General features: G+C 59.8%; 1 protein-coding gene across 4 annotated transcripts; it reads left to right on the top strand.

Moving 5' to 3' along the window:
• The first annotated feature begins 2,022 nt into the window (after window positions 1-2,022).
• On the top strand, window positions 2,023-11,488 carry PRR7 (proline rich 7, synaptic). 4 transcript variants are annotated; one of them, XM_070517008.1, is made up of 3 exons: window positions 2,023-2,161; window positions 10,052-10,708; window positions 10,929-11,488. In XM_070517008.1, exons 2-3 carry the CDS (start codon window positions 10,294-10,296, stop codon window positions 11,324-11,326), a joined length of 813 nt encoding a protein of 270 aa, XP_070373109.1. In that variant the 5' UTR covers window positions 2,023-2,161; window positions 10,052-10,293; the 3' UTR covers window positions 11,327-11,488. The 4 variants fall into 4 exon arrangements, with proteins under 4 accessions (XP_070373109.1, XP_044633534.2, XP_044633533.2 ...); XM_044777599.2 differs by lacking the exon at window positions 2,023-2,161 and adding an exon at window positions 5,853-7,115; XM_044777598.2 differs by lacking the exon at window positions 2,023-2,161 and adding an exon at window positions 9,316-9,437.
• Window positions 11,489-11,570: the final 82 nt, after the last annotated feature.

Below are 11,570 nucleotides of genomic sequence, written 5' to 3'. Positions count from 1 at the left end.
CACCAGCTTGGAGTTCAGTCTGGGAGGGAGGCAGATGTGGGAATCCAGTGTGATCAGCTCCGTGGCAGAGGTGATTCTAGAGCTGGCAGGGCTGGGACAGCCACAGGGCTGGGGATGGAGGTGGGGGCCAACATCAAGCAGGGTAGGCTCCTTGGCCCCAAAAGTATCAGAGTTGCTGCCCTCCAGGACAGAAGGTCAGATGTTCCCAGGTGGAGGAGCTAATGGTTGGTGCAGGGCCTCTAGTGGTTTAGGATGGCTGAACATGGGGTGGGATGGATGGGTGATGGAAGGGTGACTGGAGCTGAGGTCAGTGAGATGCAGCCACACAAGGCTTTGAAAGCTGTCTTAAGGATGTGTTGGGGCCGGCCTGGTGGTGTAGTGGTTAAGTTCATGCACACTGCTTCGGTGGCCCAGGGTTCACAGGGTTGGATCCTGGGTGTGGACCTAGCACTGCTCATCAAGCCATCTTGTGGTAGCATCACACATAAAATAGAGGATTGGCCCAAATGTTAGCTCAGCAACAATCTTCCTCACACACACAAAAAGGATATAGGGGTCTCATCTGGAAGGCACAGGAATCCCTGAAGGGTTTAAGCTGGTTGTGTTGGGGTGTCTGCCCAGCATGTATAAAAGTACCCCAAATTCCCTTTGGCGAACCATCTTTGCTCCCCCACTCCCCCGGTCTATATGGTTTAGATGGGGCTGGCTTGCACCCACTGCATACGCATACACCATGCACATCTAGGGCGTGTGACCTAGGTGAGGCTGTTAAGGATCTTTGGTTGCAAGTGACACTTTGGTTGCAACTGTTCTCCAGCTAACTTAGAAAGTGTTAAAAGGATATGGGGGCGCAGGGAGGGTTGCCGGCCTCGTGGCGCAGTGGTTAGGTGTACACGTTCCGCTTTGGCGGCCTGGGGTTTGCCGGCCCGGATCTTGGGTGCAGACATGGCACTGCTTGGCAAGCTATGCTGTGGCAGGCGTCCCACATATAAAGTACAGGAAGATGGGCACAGATGTTAGCTCAGGGCTAATCTTCCTCAAAAAAAAAAAAAAAAAAAAATGGGGGAAGCTGATAAACAGGAAGAACCAGAACTGGGGCAACTCCAGGTCTTAGTTGCAGACCCCATTCTCATCAGGGCAAAACCCTGGAAGCAAGATGCTACAGCTGTGTTTGTGTCTTTGCATTGTTAAGCCTGATTCCAAACCCAAGGAGTCCAAATGGCCGGGCTGGGAAGCTGTCCACTGTGCGTCGAGGGAGCAGGGTATTTGGGTTCACAGGTCACCACAGTGATACCCATGGGATGTAATGATTTCCCGCGATGAAACAGAGAACCCAGTTAAGAAGCTGGTGGACAGCCAGATTCAGACTCAGCCTAGACCATGGGGCCCTCACTAGGGCTCACCTCCATTCCCTGGGAATGAGCGGGGTGCATGGAGCCAGGGCTATGGATCCAGCACTGGATTCTCCTTGTGCTACTTATCAGTCAGCGCGCTGGGGACACGGAGAGGCCGTGAGTTAGGAGGGGGGCCAGGTATTCCTGTTTAAAGCTACATTGCGGTGCCAGCCTACTACTGCAACCTCTGCCCACTTTGTGTGTGCAGTGCCTGCCAGGATATGGCCGGGGCCTGGACATGTGTGTGCTCTTCGGATTGAGCTCTGTGTGTGTGTGTGTGTGTGTGTGTGTGTGTGTGTGTGTGTCCGGGTTCTCGACCTCAGCTGCTTGGCTGAGCATCCTGTGTTCACCGGGTCTGCCTGCGTGTGCACGGCCCAGATGGCTTATTGCCAGGAGCTGTGCGGCGTGGCGTGTACATTCCCTGTGCAGGGTGAGCCCGGCGCCCTTGTTGCCCAGTTTCGGCGCGGCAGGTGGGTGCTAGGTCCTTCGCCTTTGGCTCTCTGGACAGCCTCCTCCGCGGCGAGTGGCGGAGGGTGGGGGCCGTCTGCGGGCTGCCGCGCGCGCGCACGCCGGGCTCGGTACGCGCCGTGTACGCGCCCGTGCGCGCGCCCCACGCTCCATCCCAGCGCTCAGAGCCGCCTTCGCTGTCCACAGTCAGCTCCCCCGGGCCGCCGCCGCCGCCTCCCCCAGGCCGGGGGCTCTGTCCGCGGGGCCCGCGCCGCTCGCCCCGAGCCAGGAGGACGAGCTCGAGGAGGATGCCTGGGCCCGTGAGTACCACGGCGGCGGCGGCGGCGGGCCGGACGGGCCCGGAGCGCGGGCGGAAGATGGTCCCAGGGCTGAGCTTCTCCCCGCGGGCTGCTCCACGCCCTGGCCCAGGGTCGCCGCCCCGGACCCCCGCCCCGGCCAGCCCCTCCCCCGGTCCTCACCGGAGGGAGAAAGGGAGGGAGGGAAAGGGAGGGCGCCAGTGAGCGAGGGAACCAGAGCGGGGCGCGAGCAGCCACCGGTTCGCTTGGAAACGGTTGCCACAGCAACGGGGTTGCGCTCCCCGGCAACGCGGCTGCAGGGCGGCGACGCCCCCTCCCACCCCTCCCCCACCACACACGGGGCCACAGCCCGAGGGCGCATAGGGAGAGGGGGTGCGGGGACTCCCCCCTCGCGGGTCTGGGTCTGCCTGCCTCCACAGCCCGTCGAGGGTGGGGGTGGGGGACGAGCGGCCCCGTGGGCACGAACTGGCTCCCACGTGGCTGCAGTCGTCGCAGCAGGGCTCTTGGGGTGGCTGCAAACGTGGGGGTGGCCCAGCCCCTGGGCCTGTCATGCCACGGGAGGAGGAGGCATGGAGGCTGGGTTTGGGGTGTTTGCCCCGTCACTCCCCACCCCACTACCACCACCCAACTGCGAAATGGCCTGACCCAGGTTGGGTGCCCCAGAGGCGATGTTCCTTACCAGGGGAGAGGAAAGAAGCTCGCATCTCTCCTCTTCATGGCCAGGGCATGTGCCAGACCGCAGTTTGGGCCAGCAGTGGTCTCTGTTCCGTGTTCCAAGCCACCATTCTCTGGGAAGGGGTGAGAGCAGCGTGGGCAGGAGCACAGGAAAGGACATTGCTAACCTAGGGAAGCTGAAGCCCAGGACAAATAGGAGCACCCCGGCTTATTGTCTGGATCACAAGGGTCCCTTTCTTGTTTGAGCACAAAGCCCAGACTGTGCTGGGTGGCATGCAGGTTGGCCGACAGGCAGGCCAGCGCCACACGGAGATGCCCTGTCCTCCAGGGGAGCTCCTCTGGGAGAATGGCCGCTGAGTCAGAGGAAATGACCTCTGCTTCCCTTCCAACCTCCCCTCAGTGGGCAGCATGCTGGGGAGAGAAGTGGCCCTCCTGCCAGCTCTCCCAGGCCTGACTCAGCAGATGCCAGCCCTGACCGCAGGCCTCAGACCCAACATCCCAGGGACCACAATCACCTTTGGGTTTCCTTTCCCATCCAGGGAGGTGTCCTGGGCACCAGAGGTGACCATTATCCCAAGCATCTGAGGCCTTGGCATAAGATGCCCTTAGAAGGATGATGCCCTAAGTCAGGTCTGAGTCTCCCTCCCACAGGCAGGAGTGCCTTTGAAATTATTCACAGGCTCCTTTCATTCTGTCCCTGCTCCATATGAGACCTGTCTTGAGTACTCTGCATCCATTATGTCCTAATCCTTATGATAATTGTGCAAGGTAAGTTTATCATCCCCCATTTTAGAGATGAAGACTCCAAGGCTCAGGGAGGTGAAGTGACTTGCCCAAGGTCATACAACCAGTAGTGGTGGGCTAGGTTTCCAGTGCAGGTTTGTCTGCTGGCACAGCCCCTCCTTGCCTGCTGCACACCATCTCTTGTGACCCAGGCAGAACAGAACTGTAGAGCCTTCTGGAGGAGCATTCTTAACCTTTCACACTCCTATGAATGTGAGGAAATTCCTTGTGTCTTTCGGGCCTTGGTATACTTTTCCTTCTTCCAACAAAATCAGCCAGATCCTTGTTCCCCCAGATCCTCTATAGGACCGTGCTGCTGCTGGGCTGGCTCCCTCCCTCCCTCCATTTTCTCTCTGGGGGAGACCGAGCAGTGAGGGTTACCTCAGTCCCCTGGGAAACCCCCAAGGCCCAGGCCTTCATTTGTGGGTTCTGTGGCCTGATCAGCTTGCAGCCCTGGCTGTGGGAGAAGGAATTTAGCAAAGATGGGTCCATGCAGTGCTGGCCCCTGTGGGTGCTCAGGCTAGCTCAGGGATTGGAAACTCAAATGCCTCCAGGGCCCAAAGGCCAATGGAATGAGTGAGGCAGGCTGGGGGGCTAGTTGTCTGCAGTCTGTGTCACCATGTGAGAACGTAGACTTGGTATGACCAGATTGTCCAACTTTCAATACGAGCCATAAATCTAGACTTGTGTAAAATATCCTGATTTTTGAATGTTGGCCAACTAACCAGAATATTTTAAAAAGTGGTGGCCAACAAAACACATTCATGAACTGTGCCCAGCCTGAGAGCCACAAGCTGAGACCTCTCGTCCATAGTGAAGTGATGGTGGTTTTTGCTGGACTGCCCCCAGGCTTGTGTGATAGAGCGCCAGGGGCTGGGATCCTCATTTGAGCCTCTCAGGATTAGTTTGTCACGTGCACCATGTACGCTGTCTTGAAGTATTTTCCCGTCCCTCATCAGTTTTGCTCTGCTCTTGGCGCTGCCAGGCACATTCATCATCCCTGTGTGAAGACACTTCAGCTCAGGCACAGGACTGGATGGGATGAGGTCACTCCCCATCAGGGCAGAAGCAGGATTTGAACCCAGGGCCCCTGCTTCAGTGCTCTGCATGTTACACCGGGCTGCCCCTCAGAAGAGGGTATCATCATTCCCCAGCCTCCGTCCCCCGCCCCTGAGGGATGGCCAGCTCCCTTGGAGGGACAGATCTGAATACAGTAGACACTGACCCGAGTAAGGCCTCTCTGCCCACAGGCCCTGGGGCCCCAGTCTCTGATGTCCTGTTTGCAGTTTCTAAGCCCTGAGTTCCTGGCCCACTGCCAGGGTTAGGTCACAGAGATGCTGAGTGCAGGCAAGGATGCCAGGCCCATACCTCATCCTAGCTGGAAATGAGGCTCTGGCCAGCTCCACACCCTGCTGACTGTGGCAGCTGGGACAATTCCTGTCATCTCTGGCCTCAGATTATCTGTCTTGGTGTGGGAGGAGTGTAAAAATGTCACCAGTGCCTCCCTGTATGCCCTTCCTGCCAGGACAGCAAGCTTTGCAGTCACCTGGGCTTCACAACCACCTGGCTTGGTGGGCCTGCGCTGGTCCCAGCTCCCTGTCTGTAGAGTGGGGATGGCAGCACCACCTCCTGGGTGTCCCTGAGATGACAAGTGTAAAGAGGCCAGCAGTGGGCCTGGCACATGCAGGGCATGCAGGAGAGGTTCGCAGTCACCTTCTTCTTCCACCCCACCCTCACTCCACACATCACACTCTCCTCCCTTCCTCCTCTGTCCCCTGGTCTGACTTCCTGTCCTTTCACTTGACCATCAGCTCTGGCCTCACATCCAGGGCTTCACCTTGTGACCCCGAGTCCCTGCTGCCCGGGCTTCCCTCTGTCCACTCCAGAGCCCCTGGAATGTGCCCGTGTAGTCTTTTCCTTTTATTCACATAGAACGTATGGGTCCTCAGCTCGCTTACAGACTATCTCGCAAGGACCAAGAGCTGGGTGGTAGGTGCTGTTTGTGACATTTTGGTGAATGGCCAACATTTCTGAGGAATGAATTGGACGCAGACTCAGCTCTTGAGGTATTCCCTGTCCCACGGCTGAAGGACCAAACAGGTAACTGGACACCTCCAGTTACTCCTTCAGCAAGTGGTTTTTGACCTACTGTGTGCCAGATGATCAAGACAGATGCAGCTTCTGGTGTTGCATGAAGGCCACTACAGAACCGTGTAAGTGAGATCACTGGGCTTCTCATCCAGCCCTGGGGGGTGGGGTGGCCCAGGGCTGACTTGTCCAGAGAAGTGACAGGTGAGGCCATGAGGCGGAGTTGTGAGCACTGGGGTGAGAGCAGCAAGGGGTGTCGCAGGCCTGGGGAGGGGAGAAAGCAGAACTCTCAGCAGTGCAGATGGACGCAGGCTTGCTGCAGAGGACGGGGTGCTGAAAGGTGAAGCTGAAAGGCCGTGGCAGCTCCTCCCGGAAGCCATGGTCTGGGTCAGTGGTTCTCAAGGTATGCTCCCTGGACCAGCAACACCAGCACCTGCTGGAAATTTGTTAGAAATGCAAACTCTCAGGCCCCACCCTACACCTACTGAAGCAAACGCTGGGAGCAGTGCCCAGCACCCTGCATTTTAACAAGCCCTCCACGTGGTTCTGGTGCTCACTCCAGGTTGAGGGGCACCCATCTAAACCATGTCCAAGAGCTGGCTGTCTCCTGAAGTGGTGGGGAGTCACTGCAGGGTTCAGGCAGGAGAGGGCCTGGGGGAAATGGGCACTGCGGAGCATGGACAGATGAGCAGGAGCACAGCACAGGAGAGAGCACACTGGCAAGCATGCTGACAGGGGCCCAGGTGAGGGACGACAGTGGCCCAGCCAAGGCAGTGTGGCACGGGGACGAAAAGAAGTGGACAGATGAAGGCACACTGCCCTGAAGGTAAAGACAACAGGATTGTGGATGGAGTGAATGGTGGGCCCTTTGCTGAAATACAGGACCCAGCAGGAGATCTTTGGGCTCTAAGGTTGGGGTGCTGAGTTCTTCACACAGAGGAGCAATGCAGTGGGTGCGCGTGGCAGTACACCAGGTTCTAGAATAAGAGATCTATGTGACCCTGGCTGTCATTTAATGTCTTTGAGCCAAGTGTTCTCATCTGTCAAGGGGAAGAATGCTCACCTAGTTCGTAGGATGATTGCAAGAACTGTGTGGTGTCCAGCCCTTGGGCAGGGAGCACCCTGGAGACAGACACTCATTGGTGCATCCCCAGCTCCAAAGCCACTGTCGTCAGCGCTGATGTTTGGTGGGACATCTCCAAGCCCTTTGCCTGGATTAGCAGTGACCTTCAGCACAGTAACTGAAGGGGAAACTAAAGCAACATGGAGGTGAAGAAACTCGCCCCCAGGGTCTCACTGTCATCCCCCTGTGTGCCCCCAGTGAGTGTGTGGCTGAAGAAAACCATACAAAGTGATATGCTCACAAACTCTACAAATAAACAAAGTGGAATCCTAAAAAGTCCATAAGAAGGTAAGAAAAGAGAAAGAAACACAGAAAAGTCATAAAATGGCAGACTTAAGGCTGAGTCCCCCTGAAGGCACCGCCCCCAGCAGACAGGTGGAGTCTGGTGAGCAGCAGGTGTTGCCGTGAACAGTCTGGGGGAATGGGGAAGGTGAGTGGCTGTGAGCAAGAGGCCGCAGGCAGGGTCTGCGTCTGAAGGGTCCCCAGACATGGGTAGGAGCATGCACAGAGGTGTGGAAAGGTAAAAAGGCAGCTCTTTGAGGTTTTGAGAAGATTGGCCTGGTCAGGAAAAGGATTTGGAAAGGTCTGAATGAATCGCTTGCGGTTTCCGTATTGAGACCCTACTGTGGATTAGACGAGAAGCTACTGAGGACTCCTGTGGGCCGGTCACAGGGCAGGAGGAGGCCTCAGGCGGGATTCCTGCCCTCTGGGCCTGCTGGGGCCCCACTGCATGAAGCAGCAGCCCTACCCCCTCGCCCCAACTCAGACTGGTGCTAGAGCCGGTGTGGGGGCGGTGGGGGGGCACGGGGGTGGTCAGAGGGCCAGCTCAGGTGTGAGTCCTTGGGCAAGAGCCTTCCTCTCTCAGACCCATGATGGTCTGTAAAACGCAGTGGTGTTTCTTGCCTCCGGCGGAGGGGGACAGTAGCACCCAGTGGGTCTTGGGTGTGGCCTGCCCCAGTCCACCCTAGCACCCAGCCAGCAGAGCTGGGCTCCTTAGGGCTTGGTCCATGTTCTCTGTGCCTTGATAACCCTGGAGCTGCCATCCTACCTCTCCTCTACCCTGTAGCCTTTTCCCACTCTGAGCTAAGGGCTGGTGGCACGAGGCCCTTGGTGGGAAGGAACAGGAAGGCACGTTATGGCTACAAGCTGGCCCCTCTGCCCAGTGTCCGCACAGCTCCCAAGTCCTCACGTACCGAGTGCTCACATGCACTGGACTTTTCATGTACATCTCACTTGTCACTCAGGGCAAAGTGTTTTAACACAGACTTTGGCTTCAGAATCAGGCTAAATCTTAGCTCCTCTCCTTATTAGCTGTGTGACCAGGGGCAAGTCATTTCCCTCTCTGAGCCTGTCTCATCTATCAAATGGGCATGACCCCCAGTGAGAAAGTGGTGTTGAAGATCACGTAAGATTCTGCACAGACAGGACCTAGAACAAGGCCTGACGTGCAGTGGACGGTCCTTGGCAGGTATTTCTATTTCTAATTCAGCTAAACTCCATCATCTTCAGCCCCAGAAGTACCTTTTCTGACCCAGAGCTGTTCCTGCCCTGCAGGCCAAGAGGCCTCCTAGTTAGTGCCAGCTCCCTCAGAGCATTCCTGAGAATTCCTGTGGGCTCGCGAAAAGGAGAACAACAGATTTAATTAACTCCCAGTGACTGGCAGCATCGTGTTTTTATCTGGGCTGCGTCGCCATGGCAGCCTCATGGCAGGGTTGTCGAGGGGGCGGCTGGAGTTATTGTTTCTGCCATTGTCTGTTCTGGAACGCAGGCCCAGGGAAGAGGGACTGGCACGGGCACCAAGTGACACATGGCACAAGGCAGCCATGGAGTCAGACAGGAGCCATCTGGGGAGAAGTGTGGAGCGGCCTGTGGCCTGGCTTCCCCCCATCTTGTTGCCAGACCAGTCTGAAAGAGGCTTGATGTGGAGCCCCAGCTTGGGGCTCAGGCCCACGTGGCACCCAGAGCTGACTGTGTGTGAGCTTCGGGCATGCTGAGGATGGGGGGCCCATAGCTCAAACAGCAACACTCTCCCACCGGAGGCTGGGGTTTGTGGTCGCACTTGGGTTCAAATTACCGCACTGCCACCTACCATCTGAGCAGTTAACTGCTTCCCCCTTCCTTATCTGTAAAATAGGAATCATTTCAGTTACCCCAGAGGGTTTATGTGAAAGCCCCGGAGTATAAGGCATTCAAGAAGGATCATTTCTGTTCTGCGGGGGCGGTAACAAGTCCCCTGCCACCCATCACTCTGCAGTCAGGACTCACTCCTACTTGCCTCTTAGGATACAAGGTTCCCCTCTCAACCCTGGCTGTGGAGAGGAGGAGGTGGAACTAGAGGTGCCCATCTGGAATGATGAGGGACCAGGGGGCACTGAAGACGAGCTACTTTTCTTCCCTTCTGCAGAGAGGGAAAGGAATTGGGGGGAAGGGACACAGTGGCCTGGAGCTAGAAGGGCAGGGCCAAGTGGGGCTGCGCATGAGTAGGAGGCGGGGGCAGGAGAAACCAAGCTGGGATCCGGCGCGCCGAGGCGCCTAGAGGAAAGGAAGAGAGGGAACGGCACACGCCCGGCGGCGCGTTCGGCGCAGACAAAGGCAGGCCGGTGACATGCGGTAACAGCCGGAACCACCCCCCCCCGAGCCTCCCCAGGAAGAGCAGCGACGACGGAGGGGCAGCGGTGCCGGCCGGGATGTTCCATGCTTTGGGCAGCAAGGGTGGGAGCGGGTACGAGGCCTAGAGCGCCAGGGGCTGCCGGGCGTATGCATAGGGCTGAAGCTGGGCGCCACTGGGCTGCTTGGGGGACTCGAGGAGGTGGGCCACCCTCTCCCCGCCGCAGCGCAGTCGCGCCGAGACTCCGCTTCAGCGCCCTGGGGGCCTCGCCACGGGCCTGTGAAACCCTTTCCGAGCTGGGGTACCCTGTGCCCCAGGGAAGCGGGTGGCGAATCTCCCGTGCGCACTGAGGCCGAGACTGGCCCTCGCGCGCCCCCTGCTGGCCAGCCTGGAGTCCCCTCGGCTTAGCGGCGGCGGCGGCCTGGTCTCAGATCCGGGAAAACCCTACCGGGGAAACCTCGAGGCGTGACGTAATCCCTCTCAGTAGCGTCACCGGGCCCGCGGGGAGTGCGGGGGTTTCCGCAGAGGAGACTTCCCCGGGACTGCGCAGGGCACAGGCAGGGAAGTCGTCGGGGGCTGCAGCGCGTTTTGACCGCGCCCTATGTCTGTCCCACAGGTCCCGCGCGGCCCCGGGTGAGGCCCGCCCGTGCGCCCGCCGGCGCCATGGGAAGGAGCGGGCGCTGCTGCTGCTGCCCTCCGCCGGCGCGCGCACGACTTGAGCCCCGTCGCGGGCAGCCCCCGGCCGCGGGACCCCGAGTGACGCTGGCGGCGCCTGGGAGCGTGGCGCGGGCCCGGGGCCACGTAGAGGAGCCCAGTGTCCAGTGAAGCAGCCGAGGATCCGCCGCCCGCGCCGCCGCCATGGTTATGTCCCAGGGCACCTACACGTTCCTCACATGCTTCGCCGGTTTCTGGCTCATCTGGGGTCTCATCGTCCTACTCTGCTGCTTCTGCAGCTTCCTGCGCCGCCGCCTCAAACGGCGCCAGGAGGAGCGACTGCGTGAGCAGAACCTGCGCGCCCTTGAGCTGGAGCCCCTCGAGCTCGAGGGCAGCCTGGCCGGGAGCCCCCCAGGGCTGGCGGCGCCGCCGCCGCCGCCGCCGCCACCACCGCACCGCGGCCGCCTTGAGGCGCCGGCGCACGCGCATCAGCACGTGCACGTGCACCCGCTCCTGCACCACGGGCCCGCGCAGCCGCACGCACATCACCACCCGCTTCCGCACCCGCCGCCACCGCACCTCTCCGTGCCGCCGCGGCCCTGGAGCTACCCGCGCCAAGGTAAGTACCGACCTCCGTCAGGCGCGACCCGAGCCACTGGGGTGGGCGGGGCCTTGGCAGGGGCTGGCCTACTGCCGACCCGTGAGGCTTGCACTGGACAGCCTCACCGAGAACCTAGGAAGAGGGAGCAGGCTGTGTCTGGGGTTGGCTGCTGGCCCAGGCCTCTGCGGAAGGCTGGGGACAGGTGACCTCACGCCCTCGGACCGCTTCCACTCCGCAGCGGAATCGGACATGTCCAAGCCACCGTGCTACGAAGAGGCGGTGCTGATGGCCGAACCGCCGCCGCCCTACAGCGAGGTGCTCACGGACACGCGTGGCCTCTACCGCAAGATTGTCACGCCCTTTCTGAGCCGCCGCGACAGCGCTGAGAAACAGGAGCAGCCGCCACCCAGCTACAAGCCGCTCTTCCTGGACCGGGGCTATACGTCGGCGCTGCACCTGCCCAGCGCCCCGCGGCCCGCGCCGCCCTGCCCTGCGCTCTGCCTGCAGGCGGACCGCGGCCGCCGGGTCTTCCCCAGCTGGACCGACTCGGAGCTCAGCAGCCGCGAGCCGCTGGAACACGGAGCTTGGCGCCTGCCGGTCTCCATCCCCTTGTTCGGGAGGACTACAGCCGTATAGAGGGGCGCGTGGCATCCCGGGCCCCACCCGCGGACTCCTGGCCTGACTGCGGGGCTTTTTAAATGCTTCCCTTGGACGGAGGGGGGAGGGGGGAGGGATTTCTTACCCCGTTTGTTACATTTTGAGGATAATAAAGGTGTGTGATCTGGTTTGGTACAAGCGGAGGGGGCACCCGCTGCTTGCGCCCAAGGTTCTGGTGGCCAGGTGTGCCCCGGGCCTCGGCGGGACAGAACTTGAATGCGCC

The sequence above is a fragment of the Equus asinus genome, chromosome 9 (assembly GCF_041296235.1).
Source record: "Equus asinus isolate D_3611 breed Donkey chromosome 9, EquAss-T2T_v2, whole genome shotgun sequence".
In the NCBI taxonomy this organism is placed as follows: domain Eukaryota; kingdom Metazoa; phylum Chordata; class Mammalia; order Perissodactyla; family Equidae; genus Equus; species Equus asinus.
The sequence above is the reverse complement of the archived record's forward strand: the minus strand, read 5'-3'. Positions and strand labels throughout refer to the sequence as shown.

What these genes read in the sequence shown, in the direction of transcription:
- PRR7 (XM_070517008.1), top strand. Translation starts at nt 10,294, where the DNA reads ATGGTTATGTCCCAGGGCACCTACACGTTCCTCACATGCTTCGCCGGT. An exon ending in CTGGAGCTACCCGCGCCAAG is followed by an intron (nt 10,709 to 10,928) that starts GTAAGTACCGAC and finishes TCCACTCCGCAG; the next exon opens with CGGAATCGGACATGTCCAAG.